Here is a 21,784-nt window from a genome sequence, read left to right on the forward strand (position 1 = left end):
TTGTGTAAGCTTCCAACTCTCATGGGCTATAGGATGTCTATCTTGCATTAATACCATGTCGATGCCCTCTCCGGAGGTGTCACACTCTAGAATGAATGTTCGCATGAAATCAGGTAAGGCGAGAACCGGACAAGTGCTCATTGCTTCTTTTAACATATCAGAAGTGTGTTGTGCTCTTTCATTCCACTGGAAGGAACCTTTCTTAGTCAGATCTGTTAATGGTGCATTGAGTTGAGAGAAACTGTTTACAAACCTCTGGTATTAACTGCACAGTCCTAAGAACCCTCGCAACTTCAGAGTGTGATTTTGGTGGGTGCTAATCTAGGATAGGTTGAATTTTCTTCTGATGGACTTGCACTCCATATTTATTGACAACATGCTCTAGGTACAATATTTCTGTCATCCCGAATTCACACTTGGATTGTTTGGCAAACAAAGATTGAGGCTTCATGATCCCTAGGACTTCATCCAAATGTCTCAGGTGTTCTTCCCAAGTTTTCTTGTAAATAAGGATATAATAAAAAATACTAGCAAGTACTTTCGCAACTGTTTGTTGAAGATGTGATTCATGTAAGACTAAAAAGTGGTTGGTGCATTTGTTAATCCAAACAACATGACCAATAACTCATAATGCCCATAGTGACAATGAAGAGTTGTTTCCTCCATGTCTTCTTCCCACATATGAATCTGATGGTATCTGGAATGAAGATTTATTTTAGAAAGAAAACTGCACCATGTAGCTTATCTAATAATTCATCGATCCTGGGAATCGGATATCTTTTTTTAATTGTCTTCTTATTCAGTGCACGGTAGTCCACACACATGCGCATCATCCCATCCTTCTTTTTTACTAATACTAGTGATGATGCAAAAGGGCTAGAGTTGGGATAGATCCATCCTTTCTCGAGCAGCTCCTGAATCGTCTTCTCGATCTCATCTTTGAATTTTTTGGGGTGGCGGTATGGTGTCGTGATAACTAGTTTGGCACCATCTTCCAACTTGATGGTGTGCTTGAACTCGCAATGGGGGGTTTGTTCCAAGAGGAATTTCTATAAAAACTTTGTCATGACTACAAAAGGTATTCTGAAGATCAGCATCCCAGTGGGCGGTCTGTTGTCCATTTATTGGTTTTGTCGAAATGAAACAATGTGCAACCCATGCAATGTCATCATGTTGAAAAATGACCTCCATCTATTTTGTCGAAACTTCCTTCGGTCCCTCATTGGCCATCCTACGGAGGACAACCTTCTCATCAAAAACAAAAGTGAAGTCCATCTACTTGAAACTCTTTGTGTATTAATCAAGTGTCTCCATCCATTGTATGCCCAGAATAACCTTCATATCATCGAGGTCCACTATAAAGAAATCCTCCATCACAATGTGGTTAGCCATGGTGATACTCAATTAGGGAACAAGGTGTGTACAAGGCAAGTGTTCCTTTGACGACCTTGACTTGGTATCCTATGTGCGTCTCACTAGGTAGACCTCTTCTCTTTACCAAAGATGAGTTTGTGAGGTTTAGTGGCTCCGCTATTGAGCATCACAATAACCCTCTGTCCTTAAAGGGTTCCTTGTACATGAAATAGCATACATCTCGGGCTCCTGGCTAAGGCGATGGTTCCTCCACGCCATACCAATGCGACGATCCTCTCTATACGGTTCAAATTAACCATTTTGGAGTCCTCCTTGAGGTGACCATCTTCTGTGGATAGATTCTCCTATTCATCCTCATCATCAGAAACGACTTTCAATGTAGTGTATTTTCCCTTTACTGAGGCATCTATGCCTAGGTTCCCATGGCTTCTTACAATTGAAACATAATTTCTTCCTTCAGAGCTCCTGTCCGGTAGCTTCATCCAACAAAGGATTCTTCAACAGAGATTTGTTATCTTTGTCCCTTGGAAATACTGGCAATTTGGAGTGGGAGTAACCTTGAGAGGATGATGTCGATGATGATGCCATGCTTCGTGCCTTTTTAATAGCCTTCGAAAGGGTGGTAGGATTGAAACCTTCTACCTAATCCCTCAGTAATTTTGTTAGTCTGTCCATGAAGAATACTATCCGTCTCCTTTCAGAAATGTCTATAACCACATCGAAGGGTTTTTGAAATTCTGTGATGTACTGGTCGACCAATCCGGTTTGCCTCAATTGTGCTAACTCTTTAAAGTTAAGTTCTGGGCCTTTACCATGAAACTGATTTATCAATCTTTCAGTGAATTCTGCATAATTATTTAGTTTGTCATGCCCAAGCGTGATAGTGCCATGATGCCATCATTCATGCGCCATTCCCTCCAAGTGGAGTGCTAGCAATTTAATTGCTTCTTCTTCTGGCATTGGATTAAGCTAGAAGTATCGGCCTTCATTACCCATGCTTGGGTAGATATGGATCCCAATCTGCCAAATGGTGACAGCTTCACTTTACTCAACTTCCTTCTGAGATCGTCATTATAATATCCTCGGTTTCCGCCTCTGAAATATCTCATTCTCAATTTTGTGCAATCTTTGTAGGATATATCCTCTTCCAAATTAGCATTCTTCCAGTCTTCTTTCAACTATTCTTGAACTTCCTCGAAGGTTGTTTGTTTTCCTCTGTGTGTTACCTTCATCATTGAGGGAAAGTCGGCATGGAAGGTGGAGAGCGTGCTGGATGAGGGTTTTCCTTTCTTGATATCGAGTCCGCGTTGTGACCATTTTGTTTACCAGATATCTTATTGTCTGCTAGTTTCTTGAGGGTTTCTTCCATAAGTCGCTGAGTATCATTGGTCTGAGCTTGATTCCTTGAAAGATCCCTTAGTAGTGCTATGAGTTTGGTAGGAGTGGGTTCTTGATTTGCAATTCTATCAACCAAATGGGATCTCCTTTTTCGGCTATAAACTTTCATTCACTATCCACATGCTGGCAGGATTTACGACTTTGATACCACTATAATGTTCCCATTCTCGATGAACAATTGTAGAGGCTGTATGGTATGAATGGGGGAATTGTATGATATGAGTAGGTTGTACGATCATAACCAAAGGTCATATGGTTAGATGTTGGAGTGTCCGTACGGTAGACACAAAAGGCGTATGGTTGTGAAGTTGGGAAATAGATTTGTCTGTATGGTATGGGGGGCAGTGATGCATGGCTTGGGAAGGCCATAATGTGTGGGGCAGTGATGTATGAATTGGGTAGGTTATATGGCCGTATGATAGAGGCAAGGGTCCATACAATGCAGTATGTGGGTGACGGTATGTTGGAGACAGTGGGTGACGGTTTGCCAATTCCTCCTAATGAATAGATGAAATGTTGTAAATTGCTAGAACAAGATAGTTGCCAATAGAATTGACGGATCTTCACCGAACAATATTTATAATTGCAAACAAAGATAGTGTGCGGGTTTGCCAGACCCGAGCAATTAATACAAAGACGGAATAGGGTGAGGCTTGAATCCCACCGAAACCGGAATAGCCAAGTAGGGAAGATCTTTAACTTCCGAAATGGCGAGCAACAAGGAATCTCAACTAGAATTCATTGTACAAAGAAAAATAATCCAATTCGCATACCAACTACTATCTACATGTCATGCTTAAATACCCTTCGGAGGAACTTCCCAAGGGTTTACAAAGATAGCTGACGACCACACCTACGGAAACAATTAAATAAAAATGGGGTTGAGATATACTAAATCAATTGGTCCATAAACAATGGCTTGATTAATTATTTATTTTATGACGGGAACATTGCATTAACTGTTGACTAGTAATAGGAGTAAGAATGATCCATATTTATTTGGTCAGATAGTGGATAAAAAATAATAACCATATTTTTTGTGTTTTAATAGAAATAAATTTGAAGGAAATAATATAAAAAAGAAATGGGAAGAAATATTGTTATTATTTTTCTATATCTAACATAAAGAACTATGCAAAATGGTTGAACATTTGCAAAGAGATATAGCACTACAAAAGTAATTCTTATTCTGCAATAAGGTGTTAATCCTCTCTTGCATCAATTTTATAGGAAATATAGAAACCAAAAAATAGAATGGAATGAAGTTGGAACATGTTGGGTGGATATTTTGTAACTGACAGTTTTAAGTAAAATCCAGTCACAAAATAGGAGGATCGACCATAGTGTGTGAGACAAAGTGTCTTCTACCTTAAAGCGAAGGCTACTTGTTCTCACCATTCCTTGGATCAACTCGAGTTAAGCAAGAAGTTGAGAGATTTGAAAGGGCATAACAATCTTCTTTCTTCTTAGCTTTCAGAAAAGAATACACTTATCCGTGGAGCGAGTAATGGGCAAAGATGAAACCTTGAACTACAATTCTATCTAGAGTTGTAAATGGTGATACTGATAAACTAACACTAACTCAAATGCTAGTTGAAAGTGTATTAGTTTGGCCCTAAGTCTTGTTTTAATCTACGGTATAATAATAACCTTTACTATTGGGGCACAAAGACTTCCAGAAGTAAAGATTTCTAACTATTTTGTGAATTAAGAAAGACATACAAACTACACTTAAAGCTCTTAATCTATATATCTTCACAAGTGCTCCTAGTCAAAGCTTCGGCTCCAGTTGCTTCCTAATTCTTTATACTCAATTATCAAGAATGCATAAAATACATGAATCAAAGATAACAAATGCAAATTACATTCAAAGCTTTCAACTTGCACAAGTAACAATTGCACTCAATCAAAGTTCAACTTCAATTGCTTCTTTGTACTCACTTTTCTTTCAAAATAGTACTACACAATCAAATTATGATTGCACAATTTCTCCAGAGCTCTCATGCATACAATAAAAGATGATTTTACAATGAAGGAACACTCCTTTATATAGGAAAAGGAGTTGAGAAAAAGCAGGGGGAAAAAGTGGGAGCACCTCAACCAACTTTGACTCGGTCTAACTAACAAGAAAAATTAGTGGATTACATGTCATTACACATGTAAATTCTATTACATGTAACTACATATTTTCATGTAATACATCCTCTTCAATCTACAAACATGAAATAGAGAAGAAAAAAGACAGAGAAGAAATGGAACAATCCTAAGGATTATTTTTTAAGTTTCTTGAACTTGATGATAACATCACGCAGTATAGGAAGATTTGAAATCTTCACTGTCTTTGATATAGCTTCTATTCTCATACTATCGGCATATGCTGATTTCACAACTTTGCAATTTGCCACGAGAGAATCCTATGAGTGCTTTGCTAAGGATTTGTACAAAGCAAACTTATTCATTGTATGAGAACCAAAATCTTCAGAATCTAAATCAGCATTAACTTTGATTGTATATTTTGAAGTCATTTCCGCAATTGCAACCAAATTATCATGCTCATCAAGAACTTGACATCCCATTTGCTCCAAGTTGCACATGATCTCAGTTTCTATTGCTTTACAATCTGATAAGATTGCTTGCAAGTTTGTTACAAGGTTTCTTAATGTTTCTTCTTTATAGCCCATGAGTCCATGACATTTGTAGAACATTTCACAAGATCTTGTAGTAATCCATTCTCATAATATCTAGTTCTGTGCGTAGGTCAATCTATACATCTTGCATGCGATAAAAATGAGTGAACATTCTCTTAATCATTGAATGCATCCCTTGATAATCAAAATCAAACCTAGCCTTGAACCTTTTTAATGTGATAAGCTGAAGTTCGGTGTCCATATTCTTTGCCTTGTAAACTGAATTGATCATATATTGACCAATTACAAAGGGTTTGACTGTAGTAATACCAAAACCTGGCCTATGCAGAGAATTTTGATAAGACTGTACTTCCATGAGCTGTTTGGCTAGTTCCATTAGTATGATCTTATCTGTAGCAGATCTTGGTAGAGTATATGGCTCTCTTAAATAACCAACCCTCAAATAAGTGAAAATTGGAAACTGTAGAAAGATAGCACCAAACTGATTAACTCTATTCCAGGCTTCATCTGACACTCGCTTGGTTACTAACTCTTTATCAAACAAACACCAAAAATATCCAAAAAATGCATCTTGGACTCTCCTGAAATGATATTTGTTGTGTGACAATGTCATGTCCCCAATTTCTGCCCTTCCTTAGTGACAACATTTCTAGCAGGGTTGGTCTATTATCTGGTTCCCATAGGCCCGCAGAGCTTAGAGGGAACCAACCCAGGGACTTTGAGAGTCATGCATGAGCTTCCCAAGTAGTTTGGAGCAGTAGACAACAGTTTCCTACAATTTAGGAGGGATTCCTAATTTGTAGGGATTGACTAGGAGTGGTCTAGGAGGCATTTGGAGACCTCGGCGAATGTTTTGGAGACTTAGAGTGCATCTCCTATTTTTTAGGAGGCATTCCTATTTTTTAGGAGGAACTCCCAGTTCAGTGACAGTTCACTTAGAGGTGCACACAGCAGGGGAGTCATTGGGACTCCATTTTGGTTGATTGGGGCTGTCTCCTAAAAGAGCATCCCTAGATTTTAGAGATGGACTACCAGTTGACACATCTTGTCCGGCATTAGTCACAGACAGGTGACAAGGTCAGATTCATATTTGATTGGTCATTTTGGGCCTTTTGGGACCATTTGGAAAATATTTTAATATATTTAAATATTTCCTAAGTTGGTGATTAAATAAATTAAATAAGGTTAAGTTTTAGCCATTTTGGAGTAATAAGGGGTTTTTTGGCCTCATCTGGATGCGCATCCTATGGTGTGATAGCTCGTTGGAAAGGTCTCAAAATTCTCTAAATCTTTCTCTTTGGTCTCAGGGCATTTCAATGAATGGAATTCTATCTATGAGGAAAAAGGTCATTTTCTAGTAACATGACCTCTTTAAAATAAGAAATTATAACATTTTCACTACACAACACCACTTGGAGACACTTAGGGTTCGATTTGCAATTGAGAGGGGGTTATAAGGAGATGGAAGCTTCATTCTAAGATTATCTTTTGCATATTGAAAAACTTGTTTTTGTGAATTGGCTCTGAGAGAGCAATTCTTCATCTGGGACGCAAACCCCAGGTTTTGGATTGGCTGGGACATAGCCCTCAGCAGTTATTGGCATTGGATTCTTTAGACAGTGTGCGTTGCTATCAGGGATAGAGTACACCATTCTTTATTGTGGATTCAGGTTGCAGATTTATGGTTTCAGCGTTACAGATTGATTCTTTCAGCTGGGACGTGATTCCTTGCAGTCTTACGGCTGCCATTTGCAGCAGTTTGGCATCATTGTTGGATGTAAGCTCCTTGGAACTACATTGGATTTATTATTTGGCTTTATAAATCGGAAATCTACTTGGTACGATTTATAGCAATTCTGATTTGGCTCTATGTTCTTATTTATTTTCAGTCTCCTCTCATGTTTATTGTTCATTATTCATTACTATTGTGAAAACTATCAAAAAACACAAAAAAAAAAACAAAACCTTCTGCAACTTCTGTCTATTCTCAAAGACCATCAAAGAAATCATAGGAAAATATAGTTTATTAATTTAAAAACTACAGCAGATCAGCAAGGGCATCTATTAGGGATCTTTCAGACAAGGTGATTTGATCGTAGTAGTCCTAGATAGGAACTTGTAACCGGTCCCCTTTGGTGGAGAGACCTAAGAAAGATCCCATGGATGGAGCTATGTAAACCAAGTAGGAATTCATATTAAATGGCGCCGACATTCCTACATTAAGCAACTACTCACATATAGTAGTGCTAATAAGTTCTCCTCGGAAGATAGATTCTTCATTATCAAAGATTTGGAGAATGAATTTATACATCCAAGGCTCAAAGTCACTGGAATCTTTGAGGACACATATCTTGCTGAGAAGAGTTATCCAGTCTTTGCATTTTGAGTTGAAATTTGACCTATGAGTGGTTTTAGGCCATCTTGAAAAATTGCTTCTTGTAAAATTTAACCAATATGCACTTACATACTTATAATAACCCGATCTCTTTTCACTACACAACTCTAAAGAAATCTTTATACAAATCCACACACTTTGCATTTTGAGAAACTCTAAAGATTTGTTCAATAACCTCTAGGTCAAGGCTAATGACGACCTTTTCATCCGCATTCTTTGTTGTCTTGATTTTGGACTGAAATTTCACACACAACTCAAAGTGAATTCCAGTTCCAAGGCAGCCATAAGAAAAGTAGATACCAAATGAATGTTACTTTTTTTGATGCACCTCATTTCATGTGTTGAGGGAGATTCAACTCTTTGCAAGAAATCAGCCATGTCAATGTGTCCGATTTCTATGTTAGAAACATTATCAAGAGGTGACAAAAAATGAGACGCAATCGCATCAGCTAACTCTTTGTTGAATTGGTATTTCATCTTTCCTTTAGACTTTGTGGATGAGGGCATTTCTTATGCTGCAACATGAAAATCCCAAAATGTGAACACATCATTAGAAGGTATTGATTCCATAAAAGTGTTGATTCTTGACCAGCAACAAAGGTTTGAAGCATGGATAGAATACTTCAAAGATCTAGCGTAATGATCTTGAAAGGAGATAGCATGTATATGCAAGGTTGAAATACAACTTGGGAGGATGGAAACATGTGTAAAGATTTGAGGAGTGAATGTTGGACACATGGGAATGTGTGTAAATGATGATTTTTGACTTTAAAAGAGTAACCTTTAGTCAAAAATGGGTTCTCAAGATGTCATTGCACGTAAAGTGAATTACATGTAAGTGTGACATGTGAATGAGAATGAAGGATGTGATTGCATATAAATGCGGATGGAGGGTGAGATTACATGTAAATGCTAATGGAAGGTGAGATTACATGTAGAATGAAATGCAGTGTGCCATGACATGGAAATTGGAATTACATGTAATTGCATATAAAGGAACGGATGCAAATGTGCCTTGGCATGAAAAGTGGATATGGAATGAAATGATGGACTTGCATGAAGAGGTGGAAGGTGGAGTGAAGTGAAACGTGCTCAAGTTCTTGGAAAGAACTCGCAATTTCTTTCAAATGAAGAAAAACGAGAAAGAAGGCAAATAAACAACAAAAATAAGCACAAAAGAAACACGTACCTTTGGTTTTAAACTCAAACATACCAAAAGGCAAGTTACTTTAAATTGCAAATTCGAATTCGGAGTTTGGGAAAAATCCAAAAGTATGAAAATGAGGCTTTTCATCATATTTAAAAGAAAAATGTGCTATACATGGCATCTCTATGGAGAAGTGTGTAACCTCAAGCTAAAATATGCATTTAAATAGCAAGATGAGCATGAATTAATGAGCAAGATGGAAAATGTCCACTTACTTGGAGGTTAATGAGCCAAAAATGGAGGAGAAATGTAATGACCCTTACTATTAAGGCCATTAAAACCCTCAAACTGAACTGAGACAATTTGTCAAACACTTGGCATGTAACTGAATAGAGCTGCGAATAGGGCTAAATGTTGTGCAACGAAACCACAAAGTACAATGCCAATATCGAAATGTAATGTAATGAACGATAACAGTACCAATAACAATATTCAGAATATGGAAACTCTCAGATTTGATACTTTCAGAATATAAGGACTGTGGTGTCTAATACATATGCATATGAATATAGATTGATGACAACATATAAACCTTCATATTCAATCCTATCAATGCATGCAAATCTGATTACAACTGATTATAATGGACTGAGCTGTGCATCTACATTAATGACTGATTTTACAATATCAGATTTAGGGGACTGTCACAACTATGCACTTCTAATACATCAAACCCTTGACAATGCAATGCTATGACATGAAAATAACCCCGTTCAGATTATATGATAGATGACTGGTTTACAACAGCAACTAATAACTGGAGATAACCAACAATGCAATGACAGTGCTGACTGTTCAACTATTTGTATGCAACACCTTTGACAATCAAAAACCTCAATATGTGCACCTGGTATTGCTGCTGGAGATGTCTGATGTAAACCGCTGCCAAAGACACTAAATCCTCCACAAACTGCCCCCAAACGAACCCCCAAATTGCTGCTGCTGATTCTACTAGCAAGGCCGTACCCAGGCCAGCATGTACGGCCCCTATATAAAAATAATGCTGGGGTTTTGGGACCCCCAAATGCAAGGAATATGGGCGCCTAGGGTTAGGTAGTAACCCTACCAAACCATAAAAAATAACTCCAAGGGGTTGAGAAGATATGAGCAATTATGTGGTTCCAAACCCTGATTTGACAATTCTGAAAATGCACAAATTTTGTCTTCAAACCCCTGCCAAACGCTTCACCAATGCTAGGGTAAATCTGAAACCCTTATTCCAACCAAAATAAACCCTTCAAACAATTTCTCAATGAAGTTCCAATGAGATGGCTGAATACCAACTCCAATTATGCAACCCTTCAGTAGATATTTCACTACCTCAGTTATGCCAATCTAGGGGAGTGATTCGTTCCCAAAGATCGAATAGTATTTGCAGACCCAAGAGACTACAAATTGCTCCACAATGGAAGAAGTAGAAGAAATCTCAAATCCAAGCATGTCCAAAATGAGAGGCCCAGCCCTCTATTTATTCACTTTTCTAAGAAGTTGCTAGAACTTCTAGAAACATCCTTTATAAAATCTCATTATAATGCACTTTTTCTAGAACTTCTAGAAACATCCTTTATAAAATCTCATTATAATGCACTTTTTATAATAAAGTAATTTTATAAAATAAAAGGTGCAACTCAACTTAAAATTATAACATGTAGGCCTCGATAACACATAATAATGAAATATAACCTCTTAACACTTCTTCAAGAGCAAAATATGACCATCTGATCCGCAGAATTGACTCTCTCTCCACACCATTTTCCTATGAGAGTCGAGGATAGGCAAATTCGGCACGCTACACGAGGTCAGCCAAAAATGGGGACATTACAAGAAAGAATCTCCAACTTTGAAAAATTCTCAAAACAAACTTTGATCTCTTCAACCTTGCAATGATGAATTCAAAATGAGCAATGAAAAGTTGTATTTCATGGATATGCCTAAAAATGTGGTCAACTATCACCAATGCATGGGTCGTTTTTGGCAAAATGTTCAAGGAAAACCCGTTTTTATCAAAAACATGGTCACTTGGAGCATTGCATGAATTTTTTTTACCCTTGGAATGCAAAAACATGTTTCTCAATAGCAAGGATATGGATCAAAATGCCAAAATGCCTCCTCTCTTACCAAAAATGTGATCAAAATTGCCAAAAAGTGGATTTTTTGTGAAAACGTGGTTTCAAAATGCCATAAAATGCACCATGATTTGCAAGGAATCCACTGTTTTTGCAAAGAGAATGCATGGAAATGCAAAAAAGCCTCTTGAGGAAGAGATTTCAAGACACCTCATGGTCAAATCTGGATGAAATCACCAAAAACGTGTTCTTTAAGGGGACAAGCATGGACATTTTTGCTCTTGGAAGCAAAATGTGGACTCAAGATGGAAATGCATGGGTTGAGAGTCTAAACATACTCTTGGAGAGGCAATACATGTTTTAAAAATGTCATTTGTCTTTCTAATGCAAAACACACTCTCTAGAGGTGTTTGTATGTTTTAAATAAAACATGTATTTGGTTTAAAACACACTCTTGGAGTGCTATTACATATTTAAAAATACGTAATATGACTTGCCATGTAAAACACATTCTTGGAGGGTGTTGACAAGTTTTAAAAATATGCTTTATGCCCTCAAGATGCAAAACACACTCTTAGAGGAGCATTGCATATTTTAAAAACTTGTGGACGAATAAGTCTTCTAGTGCAAAACACACTCTGCAGAGGTGATTGTATATTTTAAAAACTTGCATATGCATAAGTTTACTCTAGGAGTTCCATTGCATATTTTAAGTTTAAGCATTTGGATGCCTTTAGTTCAAAACATATTCTCTAGGAGCCTTTGCATATTTTACATGAAAATGAGTTAAAAGACATGTTCGTACAACTTAAATGACCAATTAAGCGCAAGTTTAATAAAGTTTTGAAGAAATATTACTAAATTCGGACATAAATAATTTTTACACTATATAATTAATATAAAATGTGCAAATATCATTCAAAAAGTAATATTTACTAAGATGTTTTGAATTAAAACTCAAAAATAAATCAAACTATATAGTTAATACTTAATATAGTCACTTAAGTGAAAAGTTTAAAAAACAACTAAATATGAAAATATAACATAAAATTCACTATAGTTACTTAAATGATAAATTTAAGTGATAAAGTAACTTAAAAACATAACATAAAGTGAATGTCAATTTTAAAATATAACATGATATTTTAAACTATGCAGTTGCACCTAGAGAGTCCACCTTTTGGGCACTAAAATGATCGTATCTTTTGATTGCCAACTCTGATTAAGCCCAAAGATAGATTAGTGAAGGGAAAAATGAAAGCAATGATTTGAGCAAAGACAAAAGACCAAAAGCTAACAAACACACTCAAAAACGAAGAAAAGGACAATGAAGGCTTCAAAAATCAAGCATAGGCTCAACAAACAGAAAAACTGAAGAGACTTGACGAAGCCTTCAGTAAAAAAATCCATTATAATAATTGGAGTCGATTGATTGATCAATGTTATCCAATTAGATAATGAACTAACTCAAAGAAATGTGAAACTAAGTTGAAAAAATTTCGTATTGTTACATACACTTTGTGGTGACAAATGCAGGACATTGGAACACTCGTTGAGAATATAAATATCCATCTTATAAGTACCTAGGTAATACTTCAAAAGTATTCGTCAACCGTATGAGATTGATCAATACACAAAAACTTAGGTTTTCCACATTTTTACTCTTTCATTATTTATAATCCTTAATTGCATAGTTTAGGGTCATTCTTTGCACCAATAATAATAGTCAATCTTTCCTAGTCCATGAGATTAAATTGAAGAGCCTTTGGAGAAAACTAAATTGAATTTCTGCATTAATATTGTGGATCACACTCCATGATCATTCATCAGAATGAGAAACAAATGGCAAATGATATGAGAATTTCGAGATAATTGAAGTAAGTAATACCAAGTATGCATGGAACCAAAAAAAGTTAAGAATCAACATAGAAAATAAAAAATCAGAGATATAGTCAATTTAAATTCCAAATTAAACCTAAAATTATATTAACAACTAATGTAGTTTCATATTACGAACACAGGTGAGGAAATTATTCCTCTTAACAAAGTGAACTCCATATTAGGTTAGGAAATTATTCCTCTTAACAAAGTGAGCTCCATATTACAAATTTTCTCCTAAAACTTTTTCCCCAACTGCCACCTTGTTTTTATAACTGCCGAAAAATGAGTCCAAGGAAAGAATGGTAGTAACATAGCAGGCCATTTAGATAACTTTGATTTGTATGCTTTGTTTTGTAGACATTATACAATTTAACTGCATTAACTTCTTGCATCGATATTGATTTCAATCAAATTGTTCACATACACAGGTAAAAAGTTTTGGAATTTATTCCACTTACAACCTATGCGTGATCAAAAGGTAATTTGAAAGATGTATTTCATTTTTTATTTTTGTGAAACCATGAGCTCACTTAGTTTAGTTTGCTCCTTTATGCATATACCTATGCTTTCTACTAATTAAATTTTCAAAATTTTCTTATACTGAAGGGAGAGCTGCAATATTTCATCGGAGTGCAACTTGATGGAAGTGAACATGTGGAACCATTGCGTAATCGCCTTTCAGAGAAAACAGAACTAGAAAGTGCAAAGTTGGTAATGCCTTTTAGTGTTAGTTTTAGGTATAAATTGTACAGGTTATAGATTCTTGAAATATTATAAATGCTAAAATCATGATTCTGCAATTCATCATTTGTACTTGTTCATTATAATCTTTTAATCAATCATATTTTTCTTATTCAATTTGAAGGTTTGATGTATCTTAAAAGGATATTTGTGCAATTTGGATACATGTACATCTACAAATTATATTAAAAAGGATGGTCCATCATTGCTTTACTAAAATTTGTGCCTCCATTGTTAATGATTGTAGTTTTGTACATGTGTTTGCTTCATTATTTGGTGGAATAGGTTATATATTGTTAAAAATAAGAAGTTATGGTTCACTTCATGAAAAGTCAAAAACAATTTCAAATCCTTCCAACAAACTAGGCTAATACTGCTTCAATATAGTAGATGATGGATACCATTGCTTCTTTATAACAACATATTTTAGAAAATCATTTTCATTTTAAAACAAGAGTACATCACTAAAATAAATATATCAACAATACAAAGCTCTAGATTGTTACAAATTGATGTGATTTAATGGTCATCTTCGTGATCATGTTGAATCATGGAATGAAAACACAAAATGTAATTGAAATTCAACACAAACTTTATTAACCATTGGAGTATAAATATATCAATATATCAAAGAAGAACCATATGGTGTCAAAATCCTTTGCATAGAGTCCATATCTATTTTGAAAACAAGAAAAAACTTAATAAACAGATAATTAAGTCTTTATCCTATTGGAACCATGCAAATAACTAACTAATCCAGGTGTGTTATTGTTGGGTGGATATTATGCAACTAACAGTTTTGTGAAAATCCTACGGCAAAGTAGGATGATCAGCCATAGCGTATTAGACAAAGTCTCTCCTACCTTAAAGGGAAGGCTCCCCTTCTCATTGTTTCTTGGATCAACTCAAAGTAAGCAAGTAATTAAAAGATTTTGAAAGGGTAATTATCAATATTCTTTCCTCTTAACTTTTAAGAAAGGAACCACTTACTTCTAGGGTGAGTAATGGGCAAGATGAAATTTTTAACTACACTTCTATCTAAAGCTGGAAATAGAGATACCGATAAACCAACACTAACTCAAAGGCTAGTTGAAAGCATACAGGTTTGGCTCTAAGTCCGGTTTTAATCTAATATTTACTACTAAGGCTCAAAGACATCCAAAAGTAGAGAGTTCTAACTATTTTTGTGAATTAGGAAAGTAATACAAGCTACAATCAAAGTTTCTAGTCTATGTATTATCACAGTCACTTCTAGTCAAAGCTTTGAATCTGACTATTTTATAACTCTTTTATGCTCAATTATTTAGATCAAACAACAATAGCATGAATAAAAGAAGACAAACACAAATTACAATCAAAGCTTCCAATTTGCACTAATCACAATTGCACTCAATCAAAGTTTAGCTCCAATTGTTTCTTTGTATTCACTTTTCATCCAAAATAGTACCACACAATCAAAGTTATGCTTGCACAATCTCTTTAGAGTTTTCTTGCATACAATAAAATATGATTTTTACAATGAGAGGACACTACTTTATATAGGCAAAGGAGTTGAGAGAAAAGTGGAGAAAAAAGTGGGAGCAACTCAACCAATTTTGTCCTGGTCTAATTAGGCAAGATAAGATAAGACAAGACAATGATATTAATGTTCAACAAAAGACCAAATGAGGTCTATGGGACTGAAAGATTACAATAGTGAGGCAGACACTAGCAGGAACACACAAAGGTGTCCAAAAATAAATGATAAAAACCAAAGCAACAACAACAAATAAAGAGAGAGAGAGAGAGAACACTAAGAGAGAGTAGGAGTCATTCTTAGTCAAAAAGAAATCAGTCACTGAATGATATGCATGCCGATGTGTAGCCGCACTATACTATCTCTGGCCACTCGTGGAGGAGTGTCGCTAGTGCAAATAACTTGAACAGGATCTAACACATCTGGAAAGCCTGGTAGATCTAATAGAGTTAGAAGGCCTTTTCACACCATGCAAAGGAGATAATGGTGTAAAAAGGTAGTAATGAGCTGAGTAGAGGAGTGCCGGTGTGGAGGCAGTGGCTGGATCGTGCTACTACGGAGCATAGTGGCCTCGCGAAGATAAAGTTCAAGACATTTCTGATCATAATAGTTGAAAAAGTCATAGAGAGAAGCATTCTTGGAATAGAAAAAAGAATCTCCCTCTAATCTCATAGTATATAAGGCATCGAAAAAGGAAATGAGCCTTAGTCTCCACCTCCCCTAAAGTACAGAGCATACAAATCCGCTCCCCACTATCAATATGATGATCAGTTTGAGCCTGAAGATGGTGAGAACCAACTGTGAAAGAACTTAAGGAAATCCATAGGGCGTGAGACCATCGGTGGGAAAGGTAGCTAGGACAGACAATAATCCCATCAGAAATCTCCAAAAAGTGCTTCGCATAAAAGGACATTTGTTGGCATAACCCGCTAGAAGGGTTAACCCAGGTAGTAGCAATGTAACGTGCTCATTCAACTCCTGTTGAAAGGGGAGAAGATGAGCAGGGGCATCCAACGAGAACTAAAAAGGGGGGAGACGATTAATGTCAATCCCAATCTAACCCAACAAAGAATCCTATGCATACCAATAGCGAGCATGAGAACCAAACTCAGCATTTGCAGTAGAAACAGACAAACAATAAGCTAAATAGGAGTATCGGTCACGGTCCCCAGCATTATCCACAAATCCATGAAGGTGATGGAGGAACGAAACCAAATCAAAGATGGCCACGAGACTGAAAGAATGAGCACCAAACTCAACCAAAATGACACTGTGAGGAGTGAACCTATGAAATCTAATGATGTGCCTCAAGAACAAAGTTTGAACCCACTCTATCGAGGCCCAATCTGAGCTAAGAAGAGAAGGGCCCCAAACCACAGATCCATAAAGAACAGTCGGCTGCACAAGAGAGTCTAAGAGAGATAGCCTGGATGAGGTATCCTGGAAGTGATGTCTGAAACACTATATCTCAAGCAAAGCAAGAGAACCCATACCCTTATTAACTTTGGGCTGAATGGTTGGTCTCATACTAAAACATGGACCAAAAAACATAACCCCCAGATAAGTGTAGGATGAAGTGATCTCAATCTCCTGACCCTAAAAAATGAAGTGAAGATGAGAGTTCTTTAAGTAATTAAAGACCATGACCTGAGTCTTACCCAAGTTAACCACAAGTTGTCGCTAATCACAAAATGAAGCCAAGCTATTAAGAAGTCTCTGTAACTTGTCTGATGAAGATAACATCCATCCCTAGGGACGGAAGACTTCAGGAGGAAGTCCTCAAGCTCATCAATATATAACCCAAACAAAGTAGGAGAGAGAGGACATTCCTGCTTAACCCCAATGGTGCTATGGATTGGATCTGAGAAGCCCTCAAGAGTCCTGAATCTACCAACCATAGTCTTATACAGTCTCGTAATAGCGGTATGTAAGATCTCAGAAATACCAACCTCTCTAAGTCTCTCAAATAGAGCCACCCTAAGAACAAAATCAAAAGCTTTGTGAAAATCAAAAAAGCAACAATAATTCTTCTCTGATCTGTGTCTGGTCTCCTCAATAATAGCTCGTAGGGTGAAGATGTGATTCATAGTCTAATAATTAGCCCGAAAACCAGCCTGCCCTCTAGCCCTACAACCTTTCCTGTCTAGCTCTACAAAAAGCATAGCATTAAGGACTGTTGCATACAGTTTGGCAAAAGTGTGGCCAATCATGATAGTTTTGTAGTTCCCTGGATCCGAGACAGGGTCAATTTTTTGAATGGGATAAATCAGATGCTTGGACCAAGAGGTCAGAAATCCAGTGTGAATCACTCTATTGAAAAGAATAGAAAGATAGGGGCTTAGAATTGAGGCACCAAACTTGAAAAGCTCAGCCTGGAAACCCTCCTCGTCAGCAGCTCTACTACACTTCATGGATCTAATTGCCTCATATGTGGGAGGGGGTGAAAAGGCGAGCGAAAGGAGGCGAAGAGGGGTGCATGGAAGGTTGCCCAAGAATGTTATAAAGAGCAATGGTGTGCAAGGTAAGAGAGCGAAAGTCGAGGGTGGAGGAGAATTATGGGTGAAAAGAGTGTGCCAAAAGAGCTAGGGATTGCAGATTAGCATGGCGCAAAGAGATTTGCACTTAGCAGCAAAGTTATGCTTCTTACTCCGAAGAAAGTGGAGATAAGACGAGTGAATATAGGCAAGATTAGTGGAGCGAGCCTCAAAAGAAGAACGCATAAAACGATGGAATGATTTGTAGTCTGAATCAAACCATTGGTTCATAGGGCAGGTATTACGACGTTTGTTGCGAAGGGGCAAAGGAGGACGATGGGGAATGGAAGGGTGGCAAACTTAAGGATAGTCGACGCAAGCAAGTCAAACATGGAGGCGGCCTCGCACGAGTTCGAGAAGCACAATGGGTTGAGGAGTCTCAAAAGATGAGTGGAAAAAAGCTCACAATCACCATTGAGAAAATGAAAGCGAATGGGCGAGCAAGCAGTGAAAGATGAATGATGAGGCAACATGAGAGGGGGCAAAAGAAGAGGGGAGAGGCGAAAATGAATACTCAAGAGAGCATGGTCTGCCAGAGGAAGGCGTAAGATGGTGAAACTGCGAATGCAAGGCATGGAGGGACAGGAAATAACATAATCCACGACAATAGCACCACCACAATGAGGTCAACAAGCTTAGAACTTAGAGCCAGGGAAGTAGTAGAGGCCGTTCAAGATCACAAAGCTAGAAGACTCACAAAGCCGCAACAAATGTCTACCATATACGGATAACGACCCAAGAGCATCCTCAAAATACCTCTGAAGCCCTAAAGAAGTTGGATCAATTTTAGTGGAGCATATGGAATCCAAACTAAGATCATAAAGTGGAGTTTGTAGGACTCTGGTTCTCGCATTGAAATCCCCGAGAATAATAATGTCCCCTAGAGCAGCAAATTGTGAAATAGTCTCGCAAGGATCGATAAAAAGATCTTCATCATCGGTAACATGAATAGCATAGTGAGAGGAAGCCGGTGGAAAGTAGCAAGCAGCCAAATAAAGATCTCTTTGATGGTGACACATATGGTCAATGTAGACCTACAAAAATTTGGCAAACGTGTTCGAGTGTACAATAGAAGTGCTACTGAAAATATCTTCCTTAATCAAACAAGCTACACAACCCGAGTCCCGTACCCCACCAGAAACACGAACCTCCTCTCTACAAATGGATAACCACTGAAAATCGGTAACACCTGAAAGAGGAATCACAAGACTCTCATGAGTCTCAGATATGACAAGAATATTTGTGGATCCCACAACATCATGTAGAAGACTAGGTAATGACCATAAAGATCCATTATTGTTCCAGCAGTTAACAAGAAGGGAGCAAGTGGGGGTCTCCCTCTTGTCCCATTGTTGGTGGAACCGTCATTTAGGCCTTGGGGGCCTTCCTCTCATCCCACCCACTGGGGGGGGAAATCTCTAATAACTACTTTCAGATTTCTGATAATTGCCCATTTACCAGCTCGTCTCACTTCTGCAAGAATACTGCGAGCATGTTTGAGCTTTGCAACCTAAGCCTTTGTGAGATCTTCATCTAAGAAGATCTTGGAAGGAAGAGAAAAATAGCTTCCTCTTAGCACAGAGAGCCCGAAGCCTGTCTGCAAGTGAAAATAATCTGATAAATAGGACGTCACTATGTCCAACCTAGCACCTTTCGAACGTGATGTCAGTAAGGCCAAGTTGATCACAAAGGAAAGTGCGTTTAGTTGCGAGAGGATCATGAGTAGAGGGAAGTCCACAAACCCGCAAGTTGAGCTCATGAACCCATCTCACCCTCTCATCCTCAATCTTATCAATACTAGCCAAAGGTTGAGAATTTGTGTTACTACAAAGAGAGGCCCAAGGCTTGACTTTTAGTTCAGTTTTAGATACAAGAGAGGAGTGCTTAGCTGCTATGATGGATTGTTGTTCTTTGATGGCATCAAGACCCTCCAGTTGTGAAATAATAGAGCTGATACTAGTTTGCAGTCCTGCTATCTCAGTAGTGAAAGTATTTGAGAAATTTTGGAACCGAGCCACATTAGAGGTTGTGGCACTCTTAAGTTCAGAAATGGTATCAGTTAGGGAGGTAACCTGCTCTCTTAGCTGTAAATTGTCTATTTCTAGCTTGGAAATCTTGTCACAAAACCTCTGGTAAGTGAGGAGTGGCTGGCCATGAGTTGACCTTGAATCAACACTGTCTACCATAACTAGACAGAACATACAACTGCAGCCAAATGCAAAAAGAACACTTGCACAACCCCGGCAGAGGAACTTCTACACAAACAGGAAACACATTACAAAAGGATCTGAGAAAGGAGGCAAGTGGTAGGAGAATGCACCCATGGCAAAACATACACAAGAGAATGCACCCACGGCAGAACATCCACGACGAAACATACATAAGAGAATGTACCCACGACAAACACCCATACACTATAGACGAAAGCCAGTCCACACTCGGTGACCAAGGTTAGGCGGCAAGCACAACCCGATGATCACACTCGGTGACCATGGTTAGGCGACAAGCACAACCCGTGGATCATAACTAGTGACCAATATCAGGCGGTAAGCACAACCCGAAACCCATGATAACTAGGTTGCAGACACCCTGTAAAATTCCAGCGATGAAACCCACAGAACCACAACAGGCAGACAGACTAGAACAAACCATTGAACACACCCACACCAGAAGTTCGTGGAGTCAACTACAATGGGAGCCATGAGTGATCACGAACTCTTCCTGACATTGTAAGATTGCAAGAGAAATTATTGGATTACATATCATAAAGGATATGCAATTGAATTACATGTAATTGCATAATTTCATGCAATTCATTATCTCCAATCTACAAATATGAAAACTAAAGAAAGGACAAGATGGAAGAAAGTTAAAACAATCCTAGGGATTGTTTTGAAGGGCCTTGTACTTGGTGATGCAATCACATACTACAAGAAGATCTGAGATTTCTATTGTCTTTGATATGGCTTCAATTCTTACTGTATCAGCCTAGGCTGATTTCACAACCTTGTAATTTGGTGAAAGATAATCCGATAGGTGTTTTGCTATTGATTTGTATGTAGCAAATCTGTTCATCGTGCGCAATCCAAATTCTTCATAATCAAGATCAGCATTTACTTTGAAGTCATCTCCTCCTATGTGACTAGGTTGTCATGTTCTGTAAGGACATTACATCCCCTTGGCTCCAAAATACACATGATCTCTATTTCAATTGATTAACAGTCTTCTAAGGCTGCCTACAACTTTATCAGAAGTTTTTGTGTCTCTTCTTACATTTGTAAAACATTTTTGAAGATGGAATGTTTTCACATGCAACCATGTTGTTCAAATCAGCATTAGCTATTTGATTCCAATCACCCAAGATTTCTTCCAAGGTATTGGCTTCTTGATTCAAAGAAGCAATTAGGTATTCATTTCTTCTACACCTCAAATATGTTCTAGAAATTTGACTACATCCTTAATAGCTTGAACTCCTTCAGAGACAACCTCTCCAAACCAAGTCTTTGCTGCTTCAATTATCCGTTTTTCTCAAGGTGTTTGAGATGTGGCGACTGCATGTTGTGAAGACTGCTGACGAATGACATCGTTGAGATGAGTAACTTCTTGCTTAAGCTAATTCTTCTTCTCCCATAGCTCACGGTTGCTTTTTGACACATTAGCTAGTGCATCTTGAGCATCCTGCAGACAACTCAGCCGTGATTGTTTACCAAGTTCAATTATTGTGAACTTGTAATCTGAACAGTAAGTTCTTCATCTAGTTTGTCTACCAAAGGTTTAGCAATCTTTGCATACTTAGTTTTTTTGGAATTCCCCCACAGTCCTTGAAACAATTTATCTTTTGAAGATTTATATATATTTTTCTTGATAGGAAGATTGTTTGGAGGTACAATAACCTTTCTTCTTTTTATAGTGATCTTACCCAACCATGCAGGCAAACTAAAACCCTCATCTGAAGAAGGGACAATGACCACTACAGACATTGATCTTGATTGTATTTCTGTTGTGACTATTTGGTAGATATTTT

The 21,784-nt window shown here is 37.5% G+C and overlaps 1 protein-coding gene across 1 annotated transcript in view; it reads left to right on the plus strand.

The window, feature by feature from the left end:
* LOC149563779 (phototropin-2-like) overlaps window positions 1-21,784 on the plus strand; it is a 411,881-nt gene that overhangs the window by 70,879 nt on the left and 319,218 nt on the right. The window contains exons 9-10 of the mRNA XM_089826907.1: window positions 13,398-13,447; window positions 13,576-13,680. Coding sequence (XP_089683033.1) covers window positions 13,398-13,447; window positions 13,576-13,680 — 155 coding nt within the window. The remainder of the gene's footprint in view (window positions 1-13,397; window positions 13,448-13,575; window positions 13,681-21,784) is intronic.

This window comes from Cupressus sempervirens, chromosome 4 (genome assembly GCF_028749045.1).
Source record: "Cupressus sempervirens isolate cs-2001-9-10 chromosome 4, ASM2874904v1, whole genome shotgun sequence".
NCBI lineage: Eukaryota > Viridiplantae > Streptophyta > Pinopsida > Cupressales > Cupressaceae > Cupressus > Cupressus sempervirens.